This window comes from Danaus plexippus, chromosome 17 (assembly GCF_018135715.1).
Source record: "Danaus plexippus chromosome 17, MEX_DaPlex, whole genome shotgun sequence".
Lineage (NCBI taxonomy): Eukaryota > Metazoa > Arthropoda > Insecta > Lepidoptera > Nymphalidae > Danaus > Danaus plexippus.
This window is the reverse complement of record NC_083548.1, coordinates 963,889-989,765: the sequence shown is the minus strand read 5'-3', so window position 1 is coordinate 989,765 and position 25,877 is coordinate 963,889. Positions and strand designations below refer to the sequence as shown.

At 36.5% G+C, this 25,877-nt stretch overlaps 1 protein-coding gene across 3 annotated transcripts; it reads left to right on the top strand.

The window, feature by feature from the left end:
- The first annotated feature begins 1,050 nt into the window (after positions 1 to 1,050).
- LOC116771209 (phosphatidylinositol 3,4,5-trisphosphate 3-phosphatase and dual-specificity protein phosphatase PTEN) lies at positions 1,051 to 25,800 on the top strand. Of its 3 annotated transcripts, XM_032662996.2 has the most exons (10): positions 1,053 to 1,766; positions 11,365 to 11,537; positions 16,632 to 16,773; positions 18,060 to 18,158; positions 18,467 to 18,648; positions 18,899 to 19,109; positions 19,311 to 19,408; positions 19,654 to 19,771; positions 21,446 to 21,509; positions 22,417 to 25,800. In XM_032662996.2, exons 1-10 carry the CDS (start codon positions 1,532 to 1,534, stop codon positions 22,418 to 22,420), a joined length of 1,326 nt encoding a protein of 441 aa, XP_032518887.2. In that variant the 5' UTR covers positions 1,053 to 1,531; the 3' UTR covers positions 22,421 to 25,800. The 3 variants fall into 3 exon arrangements, 2 of the variants coding, with proteins under 2 accessions (XP_032518886.2, XP_032518887.2); XR_009752984.1 differs by having other exon boundaries at positions 1,051 to 1,766; positions 19,654 to 21,509; XM_032662995.2 differs by having other exon boundaries at positions 1,051 to 1,766; positions 19,654 to 25,800.
- The last annotated feature ends 77 nt before the right edge of the window (positions 25,801 to 25,877 follow it).

Here is a 25,877-nt window from a genome sequence, read left to right as displayed (position 1 = left end):
TTAAGTTTTAAATTTTATGAAAAATTATCTTTGTTCATTTCTATGTTGAGATCTATCTCTGTACTAATAATTCACAAATGATTTATGAGTTAATTAATCCGGACGAATTCATTGTCTTTTTTGATTTAATTATACAGTCGTATTCAACGCGCTTCAATAAGCATGTTGTTCTACATACATGAATTTTCTTATCGGCCTGTCAAAAAGATATTTTATTAATAAAGTTATTCCGAAAATGTTACAAAAAAATTTACATATTTTACATAAATTATTATAAAAGTAGAACCAACAATATGATTTTAAAATACAGGAATCACGTATTATATACCTTGCTTGAATTATTTATCTCAGTGAGCCTGTGACCACGGTCAGTGCAATCTGGCCGAAATGTCAAATCAAGGTAAATAATACAAGATTGTGTTAATAGCCACGGTTTAGAGTTAAAAAACAGTATTAGTTTTACATAAGTGTTCTTAATGAACAAACTCAATAATTAAGATTCGGATATCCAAAAAGTTTCTAGGGGGTCTTTTAACTCGTTCAAAGTTTTAGTTATACATCATTTAATCATAGCTTACAAATTGCTTTTTATAAAAAGCATATAGAAGAACATTACGACATAAGAAACATTGTAAATTTGTTATCAGAATTAAATTAATAAGTCCTCCGTAGAAATATAAAAGGAAACCCAAATAATAATAATATTAATAACAATATTTTAAAATATTTTTGTCATTTGATAAAGTCAAGTCGCAATGTTTTATATTTAACAATATCTATTTTGATCGCATCCATAACAGCATTCAGTAATTGAAAGTAACGCCATCTATTCTTACGATTATCCAACTTACCATATTAAATATATCTTTTTATTTAAAAATTAAATGAAAAGATTAAGTTTATCAATGAATTTTGAGTGGTATTACACAAATATAATAAATAAGAACACATTTATTATTTTTGTTTCACCATTTACAAATGGTTTCTATTTTTTTATTACAAATTTAAAAAGAGGCGCTAAATTCTGCGATCGTCGCGACATCTTACGTATAAAATTGGTATTACAAAAACAAAGAGAGCTAGCTAGCCACTACTAGAAATTAAGGTTGTGTTTTATCTCTGTCCGTCGGGGCTGTGCATTTTAAGTGTGAGTAAGACGGAGTTTACACTCTCGGCCATCAATTCATAACCATCTTTCTTTCTTGTGCAACTGTTTCTCGTCGGTCGTGTTCTAGCCTCTAGGATCTAGTGCGAACGCAGGATGGACGCCATTCGTGCGAGATAAATTGTGGCTTCGCTCACGTAGCGACAGTGCGTGCATCAGTGGCGGGCGTGGAGTATGCTATATGTGTGACTGGTCCGGTCGGGTGGCCTCGGAGTGTGGAGTGTGTGGAGAGTGCAGAGAGTACGGAGAGTGTACGGCAGCTTCGGCTGAGCAGGCAGGGCGGAGAGGCATGGCGGGCGCGAGGTGATCGGGCGGCCGCGGCGTCCGCTCGCGCTCCGCCGGCCCCATGCGAGCGCCGGAGGTTTTATGGGTGTTTGCGTGAGTTGCCGGCGCCGCGAGCGAAAGGCACCCGAGAAGCACTGGGTGCCCATCGCGGGCGGGCCCGCTAAGGGCGCGGTGGCAGAGTTGCTTCCGCGGCGTGTCGACCTGCAAGCCATGGCAAACTCTATCTCCAATATCAAAATGACCAACCCTATCAAGGGCATCGTGAGCAAACGCCGAAAACGATACGTGAAGGACGGCTTTAATTTAGACTTAGCATGTATCCTTTTGTGAGTGATTTGTGAAATGGTTTATTTAGTTGTGGAGCTAACTGCTGCAGCTCTGAAAAGTAGCGTTCCCTATTCTAGCATTTTGGAAACCCATGGTTCATGGTGTTTAAAAAAATATCTTAATCACATCGAAAGAACATGTAAGTTGCGTTAGTATATTTAAAGTTTAGCATTTTAAATTTTCCTCACGTCATAGGTTAGAGAAAACTCTGCTTTTATATTTAGAGGTAAACATAGAACTAAATCTATCTGAGATATAATTTGAGTACATTGTTCAAGAAATTAAAGTTATTATCTGTGAAGTAGACTGTACCTCTCAAAAAGTCAACAGTTTACATGTGAGGCTAGCTACATGTAGCTTGATATCTTGCATAGCAACACATAACCTATATCTACAAGTGTGTATAATTAGATGTTATCTGATGTAGAAACCTAAATAGGCAGAGATGAGTGGCCTGTGTGCACCCCAGGCAGGCTTTGATAGCCATCAATATTGGGAGGTGGAATTAGCAAGAGTTTTGATTTAGAAAATCTCACTTTCTCTGTTTCATCATTCTTAAGAATAATTACATGAAATTAACTTAAGCATATTTGATATAAATTTGATTTTAAAAAAGGTCACAACCGTTTCCTACCAACTTTAATACTGAATGCAACAGTCACATACAATTTTATTTTAAACAAATTATAACACATTTTAATTATAACCAATCCTATTTTATCCTGTAATGTATTTCTGTGCTACACTTCATGAAAGCTAAAATTTAGTTACTTGTTACACAAATGTCACATTAATTGACTATCTTACACAGTTTATATAGTTATATTTATAACTAAGTAGAGAATAATAAATTTGTTAAATACACATTTTCATTAGAAGAAATAAACCTCAGGATCTTGTTAGTCCATTGATAGATTTGAATTTTCCCTGAGTTATAGATTATTATAAATTTTAGATAACAATCCAGGCACAGCCATAAACCGTTCTCAATATTTATAGCTGTATAAAAATGAGCACATAATATGTCTCCTGATTAGATTGATATGATTTTGCATTGAAATATATACCAAAAACAAAATGAATTTGTTCAGCAAAATATATGTAGATTTTAATATATGGTTAGTTGTAGTTTTCTTTATTAGGAATTGTATGTAACTGTCTTTCCTCTCAAAAATTAAATTTATTAAGGAATAGAAGTTTAATTCGGTTCTGTACATGAATCCCTGCTTGTCACTAACAAGAAACCATTGTGGGAAATATATGGAGATGTTGTGTTGGCAGCGATTCTGCTGTGTCACTGGCCGCTACATTAAAACCCAAATTATATTTTATTTTTAATTGGTTATATTTAGTCCAGGTTCAATGTTTCAACTGATGCTTAAATGTCCATCGTCACAATAAGATTCCAATATGTAATAGTCAAATGAATTGTATTAAAACTATTTTTATAACATATAATAGTACCTTAAAAGAAAATTTTACATATTAATTTGAATTTAACACTCTTTACTTAACATGCCAAACACATTTTATACACTTATAACTAGAGCACTTACAGTAATCGGTCCATAGTAAAAAATTAATCTTTTTTTATCTTGTTCATGTATTTATGCTTTCTATAAAGGGGGAATTAAATGTTCCTGATATGTTCAAATCATTCTACTCTCATTGCCATCATTGAACTATAAATTCAATTCAAGTTACTGACCAGTTCCTTATTGAAGGTTTCAAAAGTAATCTATGTATAGTGTAATAACAAAAAAAAATATATCCTTATGAAGGTCTAAAATAAGAGCTTCAATTTATTCATATAGTATTGTATCTGGAAGCATTTCTTATATACAAATTGTATGTAAGTAATTCCATATACAGAAACATTATTAAAATAACATGTTTTAAGTTCTAAGATTGTAAAAATGTTAAATTAATTATCACAAGACTTGTCTTACGCTATATACCTCAGTAGCTCCGTCCTCTGCCTTGATTTCTAATCAATCATAATCCTTAGAGTCCATGCATATTTAATGTAGTTGTTTGAGGTCTTTATATCTGTCAAAGGATCACTACTTACAGACTGTTGAATATCAGTAGTATATAAACAAATAATTTAATTATTGTTGTATACAAATCAGTGGTGTAATGATGTCTGTGTGGTTCTGGTTAGATATGGGGCAACAAATGCACTGGCCGCTATCAGTTCAGGTCATTCATCCCGACCAATCAAGTTATTGCTAAATTAACAATTTATGTCAAATTATCCTTATCAATGTGATTGGCATTTTACTGATCCTTATAATAAATAAGGAGTGTTCTGTTATTAAGATGAATTTTTAATTTATTCTGAGTCCATCATCTCTAGATGATTTTGTATACATGAGACCAAGTGAAATATGTTGATAGTGGAATTACTGATAGCATATTATTATAATATAACTGGTTAGAATTGTCTAGTCAAGTCATTTGTCAAGACCTTACTAAGCACTCGTCGGTCACTACATATTAGAGATCTGAATGTCACCATTGTTATAAAATACAACATTATATGTGATGTCTGTGTGTTGAAGATTGATTTGTTTTGCTTTCAGTGTAATGCGTGTCTCGTAACATAAGGTTCTCTTCTAAAATGTTCTTTGTTTTCACTTTTTCCGTGTGGACAATTTCATATTATATTTGCGAACTGTTGTCGTACATTAAAATTATCTGAAATATTAATTTTTTTTTAGGATTCTGTAAATTCGTTTCGTTTACGGAAAACAAAACTTTGTAAGATTTATTTATCCTTAAAGATGTTCGAATACTAAGTGTTCTTAATTTTCGTATTTCAAAAACGTCATATGATAAGTGTTCGGTCCCCCTTATGTATTAAATTGCATACGTAATACAGTAATGAGATATATTAAAATTATAATCAGCTGTTTATTACCCACGTTAACACTATAAAGTGGTAATTGTCCGAAGGGTCTCAGCGTTCAGACATTTGCTAACGTATTGTTTAACATTGGCCTCAATCGATACAGATATGGACTCGGGCGTTAATTAAATATTAAACGACTGTCTTACTTTTCAAGTTATAGTCTTCATACGAATTACAATCACAGTTCATTAACCAAATTATATTTTATTTCGTAATAGCGTAGATTATTTCATATTTTTCATCGCTCTATGTTGTATTTATATACTTCATCTTTATGGTTTTAATTACATATATAGGTAATTCTAATTCTATAATTCATTTACATATACTCTGGGAAATTGTAATTATTAAAAAAAAATGCCCAAAACTCTTAACATCTAAACGTTATTGTCACCAAAAAATATTAACAAATCTATTTATATATACGTACGTATGTACTCATACAACCTCTTTATTGGAACGTCTATAACGGTTCGTTATTTATATGTAATGTTGCCATTATAAAAAATCCTTTGTCACTTTGGTCTAGCGTCGGCATAGCAACAGTAGAATTGCAGTGAGGCGTGAACGTATTCTTATTAGTTGGTGAAGTCAATCATACTATACAATATACATCGCTAGACTGCACGTCGCCAGCCTCAGGCCTCACCTTACCTCAACTTAGTTATTGTCAACATTTACGACCATAGTTTTAAATTACCGTCTCTTTAAAACGGACACATTGTAATATAGCTTGATCCGACCGAATTGCGTGTTTATTTTTTTTTTAATATTCATATAGTTTAGAAACGAGACTAAAGTAAGTTTTATCTAAAATGCTGTATAAATTATGCCGGGTGTTTGTACCTAAATCCTGTTTTTAGAAGAGAAAGCTTTTGCCCTGCTTTACTTTATGGCTAAAAATGCTAACATGCTCATTAGGGTCCATTAATAGCTGCTAGGAGAAACTGGATACAATATTCTAGAAAATTTTAATTCGTACATTAAATTATACACAACATGTATATTAGTAATTAATTATTATACACTTGAAAGTCAAACTAAACGGCTAGGTAGAAGACTACGCGAATACTACAACAGTTCTTCAAAATATGTACTTGTATTTTAAATGATGTTTTAATGCAAATATCTTTATAAAAATATTAAATCGTTGATATAATACGTAGTGGTTGGATAGGGATAGGGATGGTTCAGTGAAAGGATAGTAACATTAAATATGTGTACGTTAAGTCTGAAATAACTATAACAAACAAACGAATTAACAGTTTACATGTTTTGTCTTTTGTTTATATTTCAAACATATAGACCATTAGTGTACTGACGGTAGGTTGCCTTATCTGACTCCGTGTTAGGTTAAATTTATTTTTTTTCGATTAAACTCAAAGTTACATAATATTATTTGTTAATACTAGGTACGCATTTCATCGGGTAACGTACTTTAAACTGCTTAAAGCTTCGGTCACGCCCGAAGCCAGGGTCGCTGATACAATTACTATGAGAAAATTCAATATATATTTAACATGCTCCTCATATTTGATCTCATATAATCTAGTTCTGTTAGGCATTTCTTTTTTTTTTTTAACAGGAAAACAGATTACAACATTTTGGAACTGAGAATCAAATTTACGAAAGACAGAAATAGATTTAAAAAAAACTGCCGATCTGCCGATACCCGTGCCATATGCATGCATGCGAAAATATAGCTTAACGTTATTTAATATAGATGTCACAATAGCCGTTGTACATTTGACAGATGTTTTCTGCTCTAAGTTGCGCGGCTGTACGGGCATCGCTCTCGGTAATAAAAGCTACACTTAACGATCTCAAGGTCGCCGTTCAATAGTGAAATTGAAGCCGCCTAGCAACACACGCTGTTCAACATTACTCGCCCCTGTTACTTGAACCTTAAGCTCCATATTCGGTTGTCGTTTTGCCAGTTGTACATATATAATATCACCTCGGTATAAGGCTAGTCTTGTACGTTGCATAAATCAAACAATATGCTTAGAAATGAAAACTTACTTACTCTATTGTAAAATTCCATAATGTTTATTCGGTAGCTTTCGTGCTGTTGCGTAACGAGCATCCACACTCATTTCCATACTCTATTCATTACAAACTTATCGCACTATTAACCGACTCCGACAAACGAGGTAATGTTCTCAGCGTAAAGCGGTTTTCTTGTGAACCATAGATGTGTCTGAATTTGATAGAGTTTCTATTATCTAAAGCAAATTTTTGATTAAAATGTTTGACTTCTATAAATATACATATGTATTATGCACATAAATCATTTTTATTTTTATTATATTGGCTGTATATCGATATTCAAGATATTTTCGGTGACGTTATGATATTATTATTTTTATCAATTTTCGTAAGGCCGTTGTTTATATGTCACGAGACGATAATGCATTTTATTGTTTATTTTTGTACAACACAGTATAAATAAAATATGACAGAGAATTCCAAAACAGGATTAAATAATATGAAGCTCGTAATGAAAACAGGTCTACACTGGACCAGGGAGGGGATTTATTTAACACTTACAACAATGAAGTAATATTATCTTGTATACGGTAAAACTGCATTTTTATATGAGAATTTCAGTTTTAGCTGAAGTTTACATTGCACTAGAAACGAACCGTTTCCCGTCTCTCATCTAATTATCTACTTCAATACTATAATGTGGGATGATTTATGAATGGGAAATTAAAAACGCTCTTTGTACAGTCTGGCTATGTAACGTATGTTTGTTGTGAGCGTAATAATAATAAAGATTTACTTCATTCCACAATTATCAGACTGATATCTGGTGCTAACAACATAATTCCACAATAATGATATTTATATAAATGTATTAATAATGCATTTGTTCAAAATAAAAATAAATAACATACATGCAGGGTGTTCTCAGCTAATGTGGACCTCCTCAGCTAAAAAGTTGTAAACAGTCCGTACTATACATACTATTTACAGTCGGAGTCTTAATAGATTCACTTCATACGTTTAATGATTTTTATTTATTAAATATTTCTGTCAGGAAAGTCAAATACGTATTGTAAAATGATTTAAGTTTTATACACCTAACATCTACAGTATATAATGAGATCCAAGACTTTAGCGAGTTTTGTTCATTTGAATGAAACTAATATTTTTCGGGTATACTACGCTTGCTTTATTTTTGTAAAAAACTACATACTCCCGACGTTTCGGTTACTCTCAGCAATCGTGATCACGGACATTCACATCTCGTCTGCCCGTGATCACGGTTGCTCAAAAGTAACCGAAACGTCGGGAGTACGTAGTTTTTTTTTTACAAAAATAAAGCAAGCGTAATTTATCCGACAAATATTAGTCTCATTTAAATCTATAGTATATTTTAAATATGAAAATGATTTCATTATAATGTAGCTCGTATGTAGGTCGTGTTGTTGGTCGCTATATTTTGTAAGCGACGTATCGTTTATTGACTTACAAAACAACATCATTATATATGAAAGTGATTTATTCAAGATATTCGTCAGCGATCTTTTCTTTGATCGTATTCTGCGATTTATAATTTCTGTCTGCGCAATATTCACCATTTTCTTTATTTGTTAAAAGCATTGAAGTTTTATTTTTTTTTTTATTTAAATGTAGGTTTTGTATCGGGACGTAATTCTTTTATCGTTGAGATATCATATGTGGGTTAACGCTTAACAGCATCTTTGAGATTTGATAAAATAATTTCTTTGTTTTTGTGGTAATATAGGTGAAAGTATCGCTTGTTCGACAACTATATGTTTTTTTAGTTTTTTTAAATATTTTGTTAAAGATAAACAAGTAGTATATAAGGGTATGTGCGTCCGTGGTCTTCACTATTCTACTCGGAGAGTGGAAAAATACCGAAATTTTAATATCGAAGGCGAAGCAATATATTATTTTAATTAACAGTTGAATTCAGTAGTTTCTTTATATGCAAATATATTATACAAGACTCCGCCCGCGACTGTTCCCGCGTGGATTCTGTAGCTGTGCTCGGACAGCAGTGAAATAATGTATTCTTAAATAATTTCTGATGTATAAAAAAATCATCATTGACATTTATCGCCTGCCTTAAGTCACTTCACGCAAAACAATTCCTTGATTTACTGTGTAGCATTCAAATTCACAGTTATGTGCTGGAAACTAATAATATAAGTTTATTGGATCTCCGAAACCGTTCCCACCGTCGTTCTGCGGTTACAAATCCCAACTTAGTGCTCCAAACTGCTTAATTGTAATCGCGCCACATTGGAGAAGTGCTTGTTGCGAAACATATGATTGTTATTCAAATGACTTAACACTACACCGAGCAGGGACGGCACTGCCTAGATCAGGTGATACGAACTGTATTTGACTGGATATACTGTATAATATTGTTCCGATGTTAATCTCGTAAGTTGTAACTGACGATCTAAAAAAAAAGCGGTAATGGATATTTTTTTTATCTCGTATTCCACTTGATATGCTTCTTTATACGTTTTCCACATATGTTAGTAAAATTTTTGGATGCGTAGTCTTTTTGTTCCATCGTATTTCGTACGTACGTCGCATTCCGTAGAGTGGAGGCCTTACGTAATATATAACAATTTCTATGCTAACATCGTCTGTTGTGAAATTGAATATCTCTAATAAAAATTATTCAAATCAGCCGCGGACACACGTCTCGGGTGATCTGTGACTAGTTCAATGTAATTCTATGCTTTCCTTTATGTTAGTTGATTTTAAATTATTATTTTTTTGTCAATTTAATTAGATATACACGCGAGGACTCTCTCGCGATATTCGTTATATTTTTTTTGTATGCATCTATTAGCATTTTTATTTTATAAATGTCCATTTTCACCGCGACTTATGTTAAGAAGTCTAAAGTCTAAGAAAAGAATTTAAAAAAATAATTGTGATGACCAAACCTCATTCGGTTATTGAAACGGTACAGCTCGTGTAGTAATCTGACTTCTAATCTACATTATATATAAAGTATCATCGAAATCTGTTAAGCAATTTTTGAGTAAAAGTTTAACAAACATTCATATATACTAAACAAAAGGCTGGCAGGTATAATGAAGTCATATGGTAAAGTTAGTAGGAGAGAAATAAACATATGTTAAGAGAAATACATTGACAATTTTACTTTGTTTAAGAATTTATAATGTTTACTGAGATGAAATCACCAAATGCCATGGCTCCTTACGCACTGAATAAAAAAAAAATTGACAAGCAATTAATAAGTCGTAACGTCAGTATTGTTTTATAATTTCATAACAAATTAACTGAATTAAATGTTACATTTTAGTCTGTAGACTTAATGGCATAAACAACATCCCCTTCCAGCTTAATAAAACAATTCATCCTCCCACCGACCGTGACGTCACACGCGCCGTCTGATGTTACTTCCTGTGTATGTGATCATACACATAGAAACAACTCCAAATAAAGTTACATTTCAAAATACAAATATATATAAATATATATATATAAATTATTCTTCACAGTGTAATGCAAAGACAGACATATATATTGTATCCATAGTTGAATACTTTATATTTATTAAACGATTCTGTTTCTCACATAGAATAACTGTAAATATAAAAATCATTTTGATATCATTTTTTGTATAAAACCATTAATAAATATATCCGTTTCTAATTAAATTAAATTTATTCAAGTTATTATCTCAAATATATTAAAAGTTTTGAATAATTTTTTATCATATATAAATCATGTCATATTCATTGATCTCACACACACACACATACACATATGCGTGTGTGTGTGTCTTTAGATTTTATAAATAATACCTTTGTGGTTTATAAAAATCTAAGTCCTCATCAATAAACAAATTAGATTTTAATGTTATATACATTATTAAGAAATAATTTATTCATAGTTTAGTCACTTATATATTAATATAGTATTTTACTGATATATAAGGCATATATTATTATTTTACACAACACTAATATGTTACTATAGCTATAAATAATATTACTGCATATTACATTTGAGATTTAAAATATTAAAATTCATTTAGATACATGAAGATTTAAAATGATTTAAATTTTTTTGTTACAAGAGGTATTAAGATTTCTCCCATCATTGTGTGTGTTTATTATTAAAATCAAATTACGGTAATTGTACAAAAAATATATATTGGTTTTTAGATATTTTCTCCCAAGAAATATATAATAAAATTAATGTAATTAAATAAAGTATGGCTTACCTTAATATGCTAAGGTAATAATGAAGTTTTTTTTTGTTGGATTCGCTTTAGTTGTGTATATATGTGAAAATAGTATTTGCACTGTTTAATTATTGACGGAAACGAGATTGACTTGAGACTAGTTCATTTCGTTGTTTCATGTATTACGTGTAAAGAGTATTTGATGTCTTTGTGATGACGCCAAGCGATAATTGTCAGAGTATTTGATGGCTAGACCAGAAAACGGTTCAAGGAGATTAACCTTCATATAAGGTCAATTAGATGTACAATTTTAATGTGGGACTTGAAAGAAATTATTTTTCCAGCACTATAGAATTCCTTTTTTTTTTCTCACAAACAAATATACTGACGCAACAGAACCTTTTTATTATATATCTGTTTATGTATTATATATGTGTTCATAAATTTCCTGAGCCGCAGCATCAGATATAACGGACAGGTTAATAGCTATGGGCTTCCCCGCCGAGAAGCTGGAGGGTGTGTACAGGAACCACATAGATGAAGTGTACCGCTTCCTGGAACAGAAGCACAAGGACCACTACATGATATACAACCTGTGCGCCGAGAGAGAGTACGACTACACCAAGTTCAACAAGAGGGTGAGTGACTGAGTGACTGGCTTGTAGCTGTTCTAACAGTGCGAACCACGCAAATAACTACGTTAAAAGTGTTATTATTACACGATTCGTTTAGTTCTCTTCGTTAAAATCGTTTCCGTTACGATATGATATTTCGAATTAAATTTACACCATCCCTGCTGTGACTCCGTCAGTTCGGAATATATTTTTTTGTTGGTTTTTCGTATTAAGTAATAGAAAAATATTAGCGAGAAAGTAGCCAACGTTACACCTCATTACATGGGTGGGCTGTCTGCCAGTGAATATCTCGTCAGTCCGTCCAGCGATTTCACAGATTAGTCCATACAAACAGACAGATAGACAAATTGTAAACAACAATGTCTTGGTATGTTTGTAATTCTGTATGCATCTAGTACAAAAATTTAAAAAGCAAGTTATTTTTTGGTATATAAAGATTGAATTTTTTTTTTAAATTATTTTCTTTAATCTTCTAGTTAGCGTATCAGTCGTAACTTCGACATATAAGTCATCGGCTATACGTAGTGTATCTCAATGTAATAAAATACCTTGTAACTGTCCGTGTATAATTTAATTATGTAAGATCGTACTAAGGTATACGTTTTAGTAGTTATTCAAATGTGTGATTGTTTATGAATGTCCAAGTAAATTCTGTGTAGATAATATAAAATATATATATAGTAATAATAATTAACACATTGTTTTTATTCTTTATGGCCATTGTAAATTTTTTATAACGATTGGCTTTCGTGTTAACTGCCGAGCAAAGTCGCGGGTGAACATTATTATATGAAAACGATAATAATGTTTATGTTTAATTAAGTTAGTAATGTGTTGGTCTGTCGTCTGTGGACCGCCGGCCTCGTTCAGGGGCATCACACGAGGTCTGCCGGTTAAAGGATGGAATCCTTGGACGTATTAAACTATTAACTTTACACGCTTTGTATATATATCGATATTTGATATAATAAGTTTGGATTATCTGTGTCGGGCAGTTAGCGAGTTTTAATCGTAACTGTGTTTTAATCAGTACCGATATCCACACAGCCTCATCGTAGATCGATTTATATTTTATTACGGTCTATATGAATGTAATAGTATTTTATGTTGCGTCATCTCTGATTACTGTATAATATATGTATATTATTATATTTTTTCTCATTCTACGTCTTATAACGCCATGCGACAATGTTGTTATTGTAACGGTTTTAAATTAAATGCGTTCCAACTACACACGTGATTGTTATTGACTTTTATTTAATAGAAGGTTGTTTTTTTTTTTTTTTTCTTGCGCACGCTAGAAACATGTAGACTGGTTAGATGTAAGCTGATTTATACACACATATGTATAAGTAACTTTTATATACGCGACTTATCCATATGTGTATTTGGAGTCCTTATATATATAATATATGCATGGGTATTTATTGAGTACGTTCCTTGTTTATAAACAAAATTATGTAAGTTGGATGTTTAGATGATTTTCTGATGATTCTGAACCTTGCATAAGAAAACTAAGATATTATAAAGATAGAAATATATAAACAACTATATATATCATTATCAAATATTGTATGAAATTAATATTTTGGCAAAAAAAAAACATTTTGTTCCGCGTATAATTTTCGAAACGTGAGGGAAAAGTCGTCAGATCTGAATTAGATTACATAACATCGATGTAACGAGTGAGATTATCAGTCACCACTCACTACCGCCTGGAAAAATTTGAAAGAGATTTAAATGTTTGAAACAGCTTACAATGTCCTGTTCAAAACATTACAGATATAAACGGTCCCCGCCTGCCTCATACGTAGGGTCTGTATTAAATATGGTTATTGCAATGCTCATATAAATGTTATTGTGAAGAAAAGTTTCATCAAATCCGTCCCAGCCGTGTCTTTGCTAACGAGTCAGACGGACTCGCAGACGTCCGTTATACAGTGTTGTCTATATAAACATACATATCTATATATAAGTGGTATTAAACGTCCCACTAGCTTTGTTATTGATTACTAGAATAAGTTAAAAAATTGTATCCTCGTGTCGTGTCGCCTCCGAGCATTATGTGTTTATTATGCCAATATATAATAAAACAGGTTTTCCTTGTCTGTCTGTTAATTGTTTAATTTAAATGTATACAATGTATCTATCAAATTAAGTGTTACATTATGTCTGTGTGCCTGTTTGAGATGTCTTTGGTGGCTCGTGTTATTTTAAGAGGCTAGAGGTCGCTACTTTCGCATGATCAGTGATTACAATTCGTTGTGATATTCTAAGGGTATTTTTTATTTTCTAAGCGTGAAAAATGTTCCTGAAACGTAGATAAAATATTACTATAATACTAATACCTATACTCTATAGCATCGCTGTTGCATATTTATTATATATTACTGTGAGTTCAATCAATGCTATTTTTATTCGTTTGTTATTGTTCCGGTTAGATCGATTATTTTCGCTGGTTTTATTTTTGTATCATGTTACGGACGCGTGCTTGGACTGAACGTCGCTGATGGGAAAAACAAGGAGCCACTGATGACTGTACTCGGTCACGGTTCGCCCTGGCTGCTGGCCGCCCTTCGCTGATAAGGATGCCATGATAGCATCATACAGCGGGACTCGGGATTGGACTGGCTTATCACGCGAAAATTATATTCGTTGATAGCGATTTAGTTACATATGAATACAATGATGAAGTTATATATAATGTAATATATATACAGGTTTACTTTGTGACGTGTAAAGGAACCCCGATAGTATTCTGTTAAACGGCCGAGATGAAGTCGACCGCACTGTTATCAGACCCGCGGTGTTTTATGTGACTGCGATTACCGCTAACTGTGTCCACCGCAGGCGCGCACGGCCAGCGGTCACTCCGCACGGAGCACGCTACGGAGCACGTCTCTCATTCGTAAACCATAACACATTGCTGTATCAACGTAGGTTAAAAAATTATAAACTGGAAACGCTCCGTAACGAGTGTAACGACGCAGATTCATATTAAGCGCACATATATATGTATTGTAAATAGTAATTGAAATTCAATGATTTTCTAGTACAAATATATAGTATAGTAAAAGATCTATTGAATTAAATGATTCGCTCCACGTCTCAACGCAAAACTTCAACGATAAATATAAACAATGATGTGTATTAAATGTGGAGCAGAGTTTCAGGCTCACGTCCTGGAAAAACGTATGATGAGGAGATTCCAGGGTTTGGATAATTCCTGATATATGTGCGGTTATTAAAATATATTTAAATTTTGTTGTAATTTTATGGTTAAGATGTCTTATAAGTACGGTTTATATCACTTATATACGTTTGATATATTGTTATACGGACTATTCGATATCTTACTCTGTAGTGTCATTGAACACTGAACATTGAACAATGTATGCTTGGAATGTATTCTCGATATGTCGAGCGCTCGGTATTGATTCGTATAGAACACGTATACTTATATATAATAAATATTACATTAATATTTTATTTGATATAATTTCTTGTTATAATTAATTAACTTCATGCAGTTGTAGAAATTTTTTTTTTTTTAAATACTACCAGACCGATTTAATTATTTTCAAACATATGTTAAAATTAATATATCAAAAGTAGTAACGAGAATGCTTGAATAATCTAAATGAATATAAGGTCTGCAGCACACGTCTTCAAGATGTACACTATCCGGGACAAATGAACAGACAGATAATTGAACCATAGCATTATCGAGAACACTGGCTTTAGCTTTGTTTGTATGGACGCTTCATGTTTCCACGCGTATGGTGAAAACTAATTCCCTACGTTAAAACACGACTCACTCCCTTAAAAAAACATTCAGATATTTTTGTTAATACATACGTGTTAATACAGATAACATTTAATAGAAATAAAATAATGTTTGTAACGGTACATTTATACATAGCAAGTAATATGACACACGGGTGTATTAAGTGATTTTGTTTATATAATTTTAAAGTATATATAAGATAGTATTATTGTAATCATGTTGCACACTGAAAAGCTTAGCTCGATCAATCTCTGAAGCCGTACAGAGGCGGCGAGAGCAATTGATGCCGACCACAATGTATAAGTAACCATTGTGATGTTACCGACATTTTTTAATAAATAATTAGAACTTATATTATATAGATGTTATACGGTGTTATAGAAAGGAGAATAGCGGAGTATTATATGTAAAATTTTCCTTGTGTGTCGTATGTCGTGAAGCTGTCGTATGGCGATCGTGATCGTGTCGTCGCCTGTAAATTTCGTCATCAATTGACCGAGCCATGGAAATTATTATGAATCGTTCCGGTTTTATTTACAAGCAATTAGAAATTGAGTTGAGCACGAAATTTGTTTAAAATATTTACAATACCCACGACTGTGGGACGCCACTAGCAACTAGCCACAAGCCATAACCAGACCTATAACTATTTATTATTTGTTGAGGTTTAATGGAGACGCCCACGTATATAGCAGAGGTCACTGCACCCCACCTCGTATTTGGCTACCGGTATATTTGTGATTGTCAAATAACTCGCCAGGAGACGGGAGACATGATGCCTGTCTGTTTGTCTGTCATTCGTTAAATTGATTTTATTTCAATCATAAAATATATTACATCGGTGGCTACAATAAACTGCTATTGTTTCAATGTAAATTAAAAAACTTTTAATCAATGGTACTAACATCACTTGTAACGTGAGACATTTTTTTTTATCTAGAAATTACTTGAAGTGAAGTCGACATAAATAAATCTCTCCGATGGAATGTAAATACTTTGTTAGGGTTCAGTATTCAAAGAGTCAAACATTAGCTTAGTAACGACTCCGTCGATCTGTCTGTTTGTCACTAGGGTGTATCTCATGAATCATGATAGACTATCGGATTTTCTATGAATTATTTAGCCTAACGACGACAAAAGAAGTGGAGACATAATAGTAAAGGTGTTCCTTGCAACAGACATGGTTTCCATAGATGATGGTACAGTTATTCCGTCACAGAAATATAATAACTCAAGCCACTTAATACAGTAATGTGAGCATCAAAACCAGGCGTGACCTTATAAAAAAGATCTGGTGTACGCATTTCCAGGTGCAAGTGTTCGCGTTCAAGGACCACGAGCCGCCGAAGATCGGTCAGATCCAGCCGTTCTGTGAGGACGTTCACAACTGGCTCAGCAAGGACCCTCGGAACGTGGCCGCCGTGCACTGCAAGGCTGGCAAAGGAAGAACCGGTGAGCTTTTATCTGGTCTACTACACACACACACACACACATACACACACACATATATATATATATATATATATATATATATGTATATACATACATACACTCACTCGTTTCTGTCCTCGAGTTTCCCCTCGTAGATTTGAATTCCTAAAAAAAGTATATAGTAGATAATTAATCGGCAATACTAATATTTTTTTCGTATTTTTTCCCTAAAACAACATTAAATTTCGAAATAAATTAAAACTTACTAATCACTCCGTGTGATTTACTGTTGTGAATAGTGATCGAAATTATTAAAAATTTCATTAACACACAAGACAATATGTTGTTTTAAGCATAGCGTTCAGCACCAGTGTAACTCGGAATATTGGTGGGGGGTGGTGGGGGGTAATTACTTAACAAGCATGAATCTATAGGACATACATACGAGTTGGTTAAGTCTATTTTAATGGCGTTGATAAAAAACACGACGAAACGAGGAGTAATTTATATAATAGCAATATATTAACATATAATACAAGCGGGCGCATTCAAAGGTCACGCGGCGTGCGATTTACATGAATTCCTATAATATATATGGGCCGCGGCGGAGTGGGTTTCCACATTCCGTGTGGCAGTCTGCGGGGGAGCCCGGACAAAGGCAGCAGCCAGCAGATTACATACGTAGCTTATGACTTAAATTGTTCCTATTGTGATGCGAACACAACGCGACCCGGCCGGCTGTATTTTTCGGGTTGTGTAATTACGAGATTTCTTTACGACCTGTAATTGGTCGTATCGCTGGCGTCGGTTTTCGCGGGGCGTCGTAAATTTGCTTGGGATCCCTTTTTTTCTTTTTTTTTTTTGCGGTCACCCCAAAAAATTTGTATAAAAAAATTGCGGTAAAGTCCTAACATCGAGGTACGTTCCGATGAAGAGGGTTATTTTAGGGTATTTTTTTGCTACCGTTTTTTATTTGGGTCTTTGAAACATTTATTTTATATTTTTTTATATGTGACAATATATATCACGATATAAGTACCTAACTTAGAATACCGAAGAGATTCAATTACTTACATTATAAGTAATAAAAATTGTAGGATATTTTTATTTATTTTTTTACACTCGGAAATGGATTATTATTATTCATAGGTGATAAATTATTTTTGTTTGTAATTTTTTTAACACTAGTAATATTAAATATAAAAAACAATCATTTTATATTAATATATAAAACCCAACTAGTGCCCCCCCGTGTTGGTTCAGGAGATAAGCAACGCCGGTGTCAATGACATGTTAAATACTTTCAGGTACAATGGTGTGCTGCTACCTGCTGTACAGCGGACAGAAGACCACGGCGGATGAGGCTCTTAAATACTATGGCAACAAACGCACACACGACGAGAAAGGTAGCGAACGTTAACATACGCGTTGTGGTAGAGCTTTGTAGCAGTACAGGTAGCTTAGAGGCGGGTGAGATGCTGGGCGCGAGGATCGTTTGGTATGACTCATCGTACGCGGTAATAATTAGACTTAATATTCATGTAACCAGGAAAAGGACACTTGAAACTAACATTTAGATAGGTATTTCCCATTAACTCGTCGCTATGATCAGAGGTTGTATTCCATCTGTGCTGATAGTTTACTTGTCAAGTCTATATGGAAACAATAGTTAAATTAAAATCACTGTACATATATGATGTATGTATGTGTCCAGGTGTTACGATCCCGTCCCAGCGACGCTACGTGGAATACTACGCGGCGCTGGTCCGAGGAGGGCTCTCGTACCGCGCCACCAGGGTGCACGTCCGGGAGATCCTCATGTACCCTCCGCCGGCCTTCAACGGCTCGCAGTGTACCCTGCAGCTGACGGTCACGCAGGCTGACCCCTTCCACAAGGTCACTATCACGTAACGGCATACACACACATACACACGCTCACCAATCATAATATGAGAGGTATAACAGCCAAATCTCTCTACAACCTGCTAAAAGACTCGGGCCTGTCCAGAACTAACACCAGCCCATTCTTGGAACGTGCTTCCTAGTAGGTTCGTTGCAAATTCGATTATGTAGAGAGAGGAGCTTCTGTCTGATGTAGTTTATATCTGTACCCCGTTAATAATAAGGACCGATATCGTTTGGCCAGACGTCGCTGGGCAGCCACGAGGTGCGCCGCCACGAGTCGGTGGCGCGGGTGGTGGCGACGGCGTGCGCTCCGCTGGCCGGGGACGTGCGGGTGGACGTGTACTGCAAGCCCAAGATGAAGATGAGGAAGGAGAGGCTGTTCCACTTCTGGTTCAACACGTACTTCGTCACCGCCGGCGTCGGAGCCGCCAACGTGCCCGCGCCCATCGACAGTCAGTCACACAGACTACTAACAAATACTATAGTTTCATTGATAATAAAAAAAACATTTAAATGTATGTGACATGTGTGACGATAGACTGTCACCGGAAACTGACACTTTAATATTTATAATAGCTAAATGGAGTAAAAAACCATAGGGCCTACTCGTTCCCGTCGACGGCGAAATTATGAAGATGCAATTTCTGTTTCAGGTCAAAATCAAGAAACATTCAAGTTGACGCTGGACAAGTGGCAGCTGGACGACGCGCACAAAGACAAGCAACACAAAATGTACAGCGCCGACTTTAAGGTGAGCACTCGGCATTACGACGTCACGTAGACAGGGGACCGTAGGACTACTGGTAGGACCTCGCGCTGTTGGAGTGTATGCCGGGGTCCACTCGGGATCCAGGCCGGAGGTGCGGCTCACAGAACTCGTGTGACGGATAACAAATTCAAAAATCCTACATTCCGTAAATCGCCTTTATTTTGAACGAAGTGTCAGCAAACCCTGGGATAGTGATTCTATCATTGATCGCTTCATTGATTCTCCAGGTGGAGCTGATAGTTCACAAGCTGCCCGAGTCGTCGACGTTCAGCGTTCCCCGCGGGTCCTCTCCGGCCAGCTCCTCCTCGGACCCGGACACGGAACACGAGCAGGAGTGGGACTCCGGTGAGACAGACTACACTACGGACAAATATCTCCAGACAGATCCCGAGATAGATCCCGAGATAGACCGCGGGATATCCGACGCGGCCGACTCCGACAGGCAGCTTCACACCAGTCACCAGTACCATCGCCAGCGGGAATGCGACGCTCTACCGGGGTCGAACCCGTTCTATCCCCGGAGCGATCCGTTCGCTCCCTCCGACCTCCCTCCCCGGTTACGTCCCGGGCCCGACCCGCAGCACTCCCCTCCCTACCGCTATCTGTCAAACGTGCCCGAATATCCCGAACACTTCCCTCGAGACTGTACGAGGGTGGACCGCCCGCCCCCGACACACACTACCCACCCTCCCGAGACGAACACCAACGGTGACGAGGACCTCCTGTACACCGACACCGAGCCGGTCATGTTCGGCGGACACAAACTAGCAGACTATCGCTTAGAGAAATTGCCGGAGTACACTCACAGTGGCTACTACGACGACAGAAATAACTTCAACGTACCGATGGCGCGGTACGACGTGTGTCCCGGGGACGAGTACCCGGCGGGGGAGGACGCCGACACTATGGAGTACCGCGGGGACGACGCCAAACAATACGATAGGAATAAGAAGTGCAAGGACCCTCTCACCAAGCCGCGTCTGTCGCTGGGGGACATGAGGGCCTCGTGGAGAGAGTTCAGCGGCAAGTTCGGCGAGAGCAGGAAAAAGAAGAATAGGGACGACTGACAGAACCATAGGATACAGAATAGTTATCGATTAACACAGCGTGGGCGTTCCTGTCCAGTTATTGTGATGGTTGTGGTCACGTGAGCCCCGGGTGACCTCGGTCACGGCCCGAGCGACCGCTTCTCGGAGCAAACCTTAATTCCATCGATAGTCGGTAGCAGGTGTTAGTTTCGTTTGTTCTGTTAATATACCAAATCAGTTTGTGTAGTGATAGGGTAAGTGCCGCCTCTTCAGGTAGGTCTCGACTATGGGTCAGATATGTTCGTTTTATTACTGTAAGAAGTCTGGCGTATTTTGACACACGTTCATGGTTTTACTGTAAACTATTCCAAATTAAATGTGAAATCCAAACCTGGGTTAGCGCTAATAACGAAAAGGGTTGGCACAGCCCCATAAACAACGTTCAGTGTAAGGGTTGTCACATATGTCCCGTTTGGTAATAAAATTAGTATCATTACAAAACATGTACGTTATCATCCAGTAATGTAACGTGATTATAAATTTTTAATCACTATAATTATGTTATATAAAAAAACATTGTGACGACCCTAATACGTAACATTTGAAATACGTCTTAACAGAGAAATGTCGCGAGCGACAATCTATTTATTACAAAGTTATCATATGACATCACATTTGTTATTTTTTTTATTAATGACAACAAGCGACGCCTTCTTTAAAGTCAAAATTCTTTCAATAATAATTAATATTCAAATACAGAGACTATACTTTCCGAGGTGTGTCTGAGGAACTGCTCCATACAGTTATTACAAACCATCTATAGTAGAGTCACGGACTAACTAAAACAAAGAGATGGGCGCAGGAGATACATTTCCCGTTACATGTAGAGTAGCCTCGACCTCGGCAGGTTGACTATAAACAGTGTGTCCATGTGTCTCCTGTGTAGTGACTAGAGGTCGTGTCAGGTGTATATGTATGTATGTGGTTGTAGCGTCGTCGTGCGGGCGCGTGGGGCGCTACCGGCCGCTGTCGCCCGCTAGAGACCTCGACCACACGTAAATATAACCAGCCGAGCAGGAACGCTGCTTATATACCGCCCCCACCACGCACCCACCACATCCCCACCACCGACCATCACTAGAGAACATTCATAAATAGAGTACAGTGTATTCTGTAACAGTCAATCCATAAATAAAAATACATTTTGACACTAAGACATTTCTCCTTTGCCCGTGTGTGTTTGTGTGTGCGTGTGTGTGTGTGTGTGCGTGCCGCCTGCGCCGCAGGGCGGTAGTTCCATTTACCTATAACACTACCGCGGAGGCCGTCACCCGCTTGCAGTGAGAGCGTTTCTTATGTTGGTTTCTAGTTGCCCGGCACCGCTTGTTCTTATCACCACATTATTATTTTTTTTTAATATTCGATGCCTGCTCTATTTTTCTAATTTTTTGTGCTTTTTTCAGGTCTGTTTGTTTAATCCCACCCTCACGTGTTAAACAGATTATATTCCGCTTCTATTAATGTGCATGCCACAACACACGGGACGAACAGAAAACTACAATTTTAAAGATATTTTCTCTATACATGTTGCCTGTGACCGTGGTTTTCTGTCCGCTCCGCGTCCATCTTGTATATACCGTTGTCCTTGTGGGATGTGTCTTGTGTCCAGGTGCATATAATATTCATTTAACATGGCACCCACACATGTAAACAGTCGTGTTAATATTATTAATGATGACAGCCGTCTGTGTGCGTGTGTGTGTGTGTGTGTGACGTCACCGTAACCATCACCCCGCCTCACGCTTCGCTCTCCTGAACGCATCACACATGCCACGTTTTATTTTTTTATTGTTGAACGCCTTCATACGTCCTCTAGGGACCGCGCTCGCCGGTCCAGGTCGCCTGTAGAACGTGGCATCTGTAACGTTCCAGCGCTAAATGGGTTGTTTGAATTTTTTCCAGGTGAATCTACATACCTGTGAGTGTCGCTGTGTTGTGTGAGAGCTGGCCGGCTCGGAGCCGCCGGGGACGCGTAGTGCCGAGCAGTTAGTGTTCTGTGTGTGTTAACGTAGCCACGTGGTGTGTGTATATGTGCGGGTCGCGCCCGGACACGACCGGACCGAGCACACGCGATGTGTTCTGTAATTCCGGGAGACGTTTTCTTTGCATCTTTATAATTTTTTTTTGGATGAGGTTTTTGAAATATTTCGATTATTTAATCTCTCGAAATTCTGTACTGTATCCGATGACGTGTTTCCGGTGTTTATTAGACTGTTGATAGTTAATGGCCAGTGTCGGACAGATTCGCGTCGTCCTTTTTATTAACTGTAGGGTTTTTTTTTGTTTTCTGGGTTTATTTTTTCGATCGCCGACATCGAGGAGGCTTGGAACGTTTGGGAGTGTGTACATGATAAATACGAATGGTAATGATTAATGTGAAAAAATATGCGTCGATACAAGAAATAGTTTTAGTGTATTTTGTTTTTTTTTTCAATTTAATTTGTTATACGAATATAATTTAATGTCGCCGTCTTAAATTTGAATGTTTCTCATTTGAATGCGCATTAGCTCGGTCGGCGGTGCTTCCCTGTGTCTTGTGTTACCCCTCCCCTCCACGGCTAGGAGTCAGCGTCAAGACAGTACAAACGCTTCCTCACACATGGCTTGCTTCGTTCGCCGATTCTGTTGCTGCGCGATAACTTACTGGTTTCGATTAGTTTATAATTTTAATTAGAGGAATACATTGTCGTTTGGCGAGGCAGATCCCACCATAGGACCGATCACCTCAATACGAAATGAATCTTATTCATGTGCCACTAAGGTTTAGATTCGCTCGCCGCGCTCGGTGTGCCGGGCGAGTCTATACCTTACGGAGCCATATGGTTTCTTTTGTCCGGGGTGGTCGGGTCCGTAACTATTCGTTCGGTCCGCGGGGCCGCAGGTTTTCATAGATCTCATTAACTGCCATCTCTGTAGGCTATCATCGCGTTGTATGGGAATTTAGTTTTAGCTTATTTGGTATTGGAATTTCATAATTTGCGTTTTCGGAAACAAATTACCGGCGAAATTTTTAGAAACACCTACGTTTTGGCAAAAGCCCCATATGGCAGTCTCTCATTAAGAAAAATCACAAAACAGTTGACATCAACAATATGTTTATCTCGTTTGAATCCAAATAAACGCTATCCAAAGAAAGTGAATGTACCTACCTTACACGTGTTACGTTTAATGTTATAGCAGGGCGGATGACTTGCTCGAGTGTGGACACTTGGCGGTAGGAAACGGTTACGAACAATCTAGTATGTATATATTTTATTACGAAAAAAATTTTTTTTTTAAAGTGACGCGTGTTTTCATGCCTTAAGTTACGGTTAGGGAAGTTTAATTTGATAGGAAACAGACTTTGATTTAATATTTCTGGAAGGACAACATTAGGTCTCGTCTGTCACCGCCGCGCCGACACGGGACGCGAGTATCCTTCAGCGACAGATGTAACGACTTAGTCTACACGAAACGGGTTGAAAGTGCAAATTACTATACAATCTAATTATATTAAATCAATTATTTTGTAAATTCGGCAGTGAGACATATTTGGTTTTGTAAATATCGTTATTTTAGAGTTGTTCAGATCTGTGTTTTTATTTGTCTATATTGTAAGTTAGGCGATGTCTCGGCTCGGGTCGAGACGGCCGTCCGCAGTTATATTTTCTATGACGTTAGGGACTGTTCAGAAACAGGAAGAGGACTTCATCAGAAACGATGGAGGGTTATTGAAGGAATTTGGGACTATTTTGATTTTTGACTATTCTCTATGTAGAAAACTACATATTAACATTCACATATATCGGACAGGTGTTTGTCGTGATTCGTGAACGAAGGAAAGATTTCTTTCTTAATATTTATTACAAAACGTTACTAAGCGAATCCCTCCTCTTTTATCGGACCGTTTTGGAAGCGAGGGCGCGCGGTGTGTCGCGGGAGGCGGGTGGAGTGCTAGTATTAACAACATAGTGTAAGGTGTCGTAGGTTAGCTTAGGGACGTCATAGAAACAACGGAATTATTATTATTATATATATTTTTATTATAAATTTAACATTAAACGTGAAGGGTTGATGATTTTGAACAACAGAACGGAGCTAGACATTCATTATTGATTTTGTCAATTTTAAATTGTTCTTTTTACAAAATATATTTATGCTCTCTGTTGTTAGAAACAGCCTCGTTATTTTTAGGATATCGTAAAGGTATTAAAATTTTTTTAAAGGCTAAAGCTGTCACACGAATGCTTCCAAATGAAATAAATTGTTTTACTTTATTTTCTATAAGGTTCATGATTTTCTGTTTAACATGTTTCTCATTAATTAGTATGTAATTTAATTCTTTAATGTACGTCACTTTTGTTTTTTTTTCTTTATATCCGAATAAAATGTAAATATTGCTAGATCCCTAATTCGTCCGCTTGATCGATGTGTTTCGTCCGGGTATCTCCGACGCGTCTTTGTCGAAGACAAGTCCAACTGTTCCGATCCTTCCTTAGTCGGGCGTCGATTCATACGAAACGCTATGTAACTCAGCCGGCGATGTCCAACCCTCATTCCACGTTCTCGGGATACCTTCGTTATCTCTCTCCGACTACCCCCCGACTGTCCCAATCAACTGTTTAGCTTTAAAAGATTGTTGTTTGCCTTAAAAATGTGATCTTATGACGATTATACTTAAAGGGAGGACTCGTGTCGCGGCGGCGCCCGCAGCCCGCGGTGACCGTGAAGGGTTTTAATGATACGATTTATAACAGAGTCACCGCGCGTCTGTGACGGCGCGCCGCGGCGCAGAGGAATAATATGCCTTGTATAATGATAACAAAATGAATTATGTATTGTAAGACTTGACAATGTGCGGTTATGATAGGAACAGGAGTGTGTCAATTGAGTACAGATATATAGCGCGAGGGGCTTCGCTGACACGGGCGCTCACAGGCGGAGGCGCGGGAGGCAGGGGGAGCACAAGTGTGGGTAGACTGTATAATAGAACAATGTTTTGGATCAACCATTTTATTGGGAAAAAAGTGTTCAAAATTTTTTTATAGCAATCAATGATTCGTCACCGCGCCGGCGGAGCCCCCCGCGCAGAATTATTTAAAAAAAACTTTTTTATGAATCGTATGAAATTCTTAGTTCCACAATAATTAAAATAAAAATATGTAAATTTTTTCTTATCTTAGTAAGTAAAAGATCTCATATGACATATTTTTTGTTTTGTCTTTTTTATATTTTGATGAACTTCAGAATAGTCGAGTTGATTTAAAGACAACCTATGTAAAATAAAATATATTGATGTATATAAAACGCTTTTCATTTACCGCTCCCGGGACGGACCGGGGTGGTTCCGTGTAACGTGGCGGCTAAAGTTGTCCGAGGGATTT

Excerpts from the sequence above, each read along its gene's own strand:
- LOC116771209 (XM_032662995.2), top strand. The coding sequence starts at position 1,532 with ATGGGTGTTTGCGTGAGTTGCCGGCGCCGCGAGCGAAAGGCACCCGAG. Across the intron at positions 1,767-11,364 it reads CTTTAATTTAGACTTAGCAT|ATATAACGGACAGGTTAATA; the intron begins GTATCCTTTTGT and ends CCGCAGCATCAG. Across the intron at positions 18,649-18,898 it reads AGGCTGACCCCTTCCACAAG|ACGTCGCTGGGCAGCCACGA; the intron begins GTCACTATCACG and ends TCGTTTGGCCAG.